Source organism: Quercus suber, unplaced genomic scaffold (assembly GCF_002906115.3).
Source record: "Quercus suber isolate HL8 unplaced genomic scaffold, Cork oak 2.0 scaffold_25, whole genome shotgun sequence".
Taxonomy (NCBI): Eukaryota; Viridiplantae; Streptophyta; class Magnoliopsida; order Fagales; family Fagaceae; genus Quercus; species Quercus suber.
Genome location: NW_027069490.1, coordinates 398,116 through 401,610, shown reverse-complemented (window position 1 = coordinate 401,610; position 3,495 = coordinate 398,116). Strand labels below are relative to the sequence as shown.

At 32.3% G+C, this 3,495-nt stretch overlaps 1 protein-coding gene across 1 annotated transcript; it reads left to right on the top strand.

Annotated features, from left to right (window-relative positions):
* The first annotated feature begins 1,021 nt into the window (after window positions 1-1,021).
* LOC112002817 (G-type lectin S-receptor-like serine/threonine-protein kinase At4g03230) lies at window positions 1,022-3,126 on the top strand. Its single transcript, XM_065766966.1, has 6 exons — window positions 1,022-1,184; window positions 1,319-1,530; window positions 1,625-1,835; window positions 1,946-2,183; window positions 2,325-2,475; window positions 2,623-3,126. The coding sequence occupies exons 1-6, from the start codon at window positions 1,037-1,039 to the stop codon at window positions 2,917-2,919; spliced, it is 1,257 nt and encodes a 418-aa protein (XP_065623038.1). The 5' UTR covers window positions 1,022-1,036; the 3' UTR covers window positions 2,920-3,126.
* The last annotated feature ends 369 nt before the right edge of the window (window positions 3,127-3,495 follow it).

Here is a 3,495-nt window from a genome sequence, read left to right as displayed (position 1 = left end):
CCAGCGTGAAATTGCCTGATCATTCACAGACTCTGGCAGTTGGAAGTTCATCAGAATGTGAATCAACCTGTTTGAATAACTGCTCTTGCACTGCTTATGCTTATGGCGACCATTGTTCAATTTGGATTGGAGATCTCTTGATCTGCAACAACACTATATCAATGACTAGAAAAAAAAAAAAAAATATATATATATATATATATAGAGAGAGAGAGAGAGAGAGGACATGCAAGCTTGTGGCGCTAAAAACACCATTCACGCGTGAATAAAAATCTTATCAAATTTGGACTCTTGTACAAAAGGTTAGGATTCTATTTCATGTGCTTATTCCATATTAAAATTGCTTAATTAGAAATTTAGAAGCAATGAATCAGACTAATGTTGCTTCGCTGAATTTTTTTTTTTCTTTAGTAAATTATGATAATGGTTGATTTGATAATTTACCACAATGTTAGGACTGACTAAATCGAGAAAAAATCCTGATTTCCAAGAATTCTCTTTTACTTGTGTGTAATCACTTTTAATCTTACTTTTGAAATTTGAGAGGTCTTCAAAAAATTTACAAAATTGTCTTTAGAAAATTTAAATGTGATTATCATGTCATATATTGTTATAGTTTGCATTCTGCACAACAATAAACATAATTTTAAAAAAAAAACAAACACACACAATGGAGAGGAAAAGAGATTATAACACAAAAACGCATCACAACTCTACTCAAAAACCATGATAACTTTTAAGGGAGAGTGACACAAGTTATATTACACACAACACACTCTCTTAAGCAATGTGAGACAATTACCATTTTTTTTTTTTTTTTTGAGAAACAAATACACATATACAAAGGAGAGAGAAATGAGTTTTAATACAAATGCGCACCATAATTCCACTCGAAAGCTATCAAAATTGTAGAAATTGATGAAAACATAATATTTTTAAATTTCGACAGATTATCATTTAATTCAATCATTTCAGCTTTTTCACTTTAACAAAACATGAAGTGAGAGATTTCTGTTAACATTCTTTATATTGAAATATGACTAGTCTTTGTTTTTTTCTTGTAGTTTCTCCTCCATCCAAAAAAAGGATGACATTGCTTCTTATTATTGGAATAACTAGTGTGATTGTTCTTTGCGCCAGTATTTCTATGTGCATATGGCAAAGAAAGATGAGCAAGAGAAAGGGTAAGCACTTTGCAAAATGCATATGATGTATCATGCTGAGTTTTTTGTTAATTTGAATCAGAATAAAGCCAGTAATACGTTCCTCCATGTAACTAACATGCAAACTAAGATACGTCAATGTCTTCTGAATTTAGAAAATAGACAAATTAATAAAAGAAATCAAGCACACCGCATGTTACACAGTGAAAGCCATGTCCAAGAATTGATAGACTTGGGTGAGTTGAAAGAAGAAGATGAGAAAGGATTAGATTTACCTTTTTATGATTTGGAAAGCATACGAGTCGCTACAGGTAACTTCTCAGATGAAAACAAGCTTGGACAAGGAGGCTATGGGCCTGTTTACAAGGTAATTCTAGCAATATTTATTGGTCATTAATGTTCATGTCTGCCTGTTTTGGTAAATGGTAATATTAATTGTGCATTGGGAATTTTGGTCTTAGGGTAAGCTTCCAAGTGGTCAAGAAATTGCGGTAAAGAGGCTTTCAAGAGTCTCAGGTCAAGGTTTAAAAGAATTTAAGAATGAAGTGCTATTGATTGCAAAACTTCAGCATCGAAACCTTGTCAGGCTCCATGGATATTGCATAGAAGGGAGTGAAAAGATTTTACTTTATGAGTACATGCCTAATAAAAGTTTAGACTTCTTTATATTTGGTTGGCTTCTAAACCTAACTCCTACCATTTAACCATCCATGTTACGTTAACATTGTTTCTTATTTTAGTTGCTAAAATTATTCTTTCAAATGAAAAATGGAAATTGCAAGATCAAAAGCAAAGTATGAGTTTGGATTGGGAGATGCGTTTCAACATCATTCTAGGAATTGCTCGAGGGATTCTTTATCTTCACCAAGACTCTAGATTAAGGATTATTCATAGAGATTTGAAAACCAGCAATATTCTTCTAGATCACAAAATGAACCCCAAAATATCTGACTTTGGATTGGCGAGAATTGTTGGTGACAGACAAGCTGAGGCAATCACAAGCAAAGTAGCTGGAACTTAGTAGGTTTCATGTAGATAGTATGATTATTATAGCTAATTATTTACATATTATGGCAAATCTTCAATCAACTTAACTTGTTTAGACAATATGCACATAATTTCCTTGCTAATATTATAATTTATATAATCGTTGCTATGTAGTGGTTATATATCTCCAGAATATGCGATAGATGGAATCTTCTCAATCAAATCCGATGTTTTTAGTTTCGGTGTAGTTCTACTTGAGATTATAAGTGGAAAGAGAAATACAGGTTTTTATAAGTCAGAACAAGCAATGAGCCTTCTAGGTTATGTAAGTATTTTGAATTTTCATAACTATCTATGTTTGTGTCACTTTTTTGCTTCATTCTAGGTTATGTATGTAGGTATGTTGAATTTTCTAATTATCCATGCTTTGGTAATTTTTTTACTTCATACCAATGTTTGTCTATTATCACAGGCATGGGGATTATGGACTGACAACATGCTGATGGATTTAATGGACGAGACCCTACAGGATACTTGCATTGCAGATCAGTTTGTGAAGTGTCTCAATATTGGTCTCTTATGTGTACAAGCTAACCCAAATGATCGCCCAACCATGTCAATTGTTATTAAGATGCTAGATGGTGAAACTGTGAACCTTCCAACCCCAAAAAGACCAGCATTTGTCACTGGGAGAGATCAATCCAGCTCAACTTCTTCTAATAAACCAGAATCAATTAATGAAGTAACAAATAGTCTAGAAGCACGATGATCCATGATTAAGGTTATCATGAGTCTTGTTGTTTTTTTATGATTAATCCTGCAAAGTTAATCGTGCATTCACAATTAGATAATATAAATATTTTTTTCCCTAATTTTTTTCCTTTGCTGGATACTTCTTTCAAGTTATTTTATATCCTTTCCCGCATTTGTTGTACTGACGTTTTGAATTGGAATGGATAAGATTTCAGGTTTCTTATATTGTGTTTGAACTATTGCTATTTTAAAGAACTTCTAGTATGATTTAGAAGACGTCTGAATTACAGAAATTCTTGTATTCACATTATCTATAAATATCATTACCGCATCCTGCCCAACGATTACCCATCCTTGCTCCTCCACTGAAAAAAAATTCTATGTCCTACTATGAGTGGTTAACTTTAAACTTTATTAATAACCATTTATAAGGTCATTTTCTTAACCGAAAATTACTTTTACAAACTGACAAGTAACAACAATTTAAAGGTCATGTTCCTTCTCGGGCCGCCATCCATTATATTGTGCAATTTTTATTACTCATTGCTTTTTTTTTTTTAATATCTGAGATAGAATTCTACTCTAGTCTAAT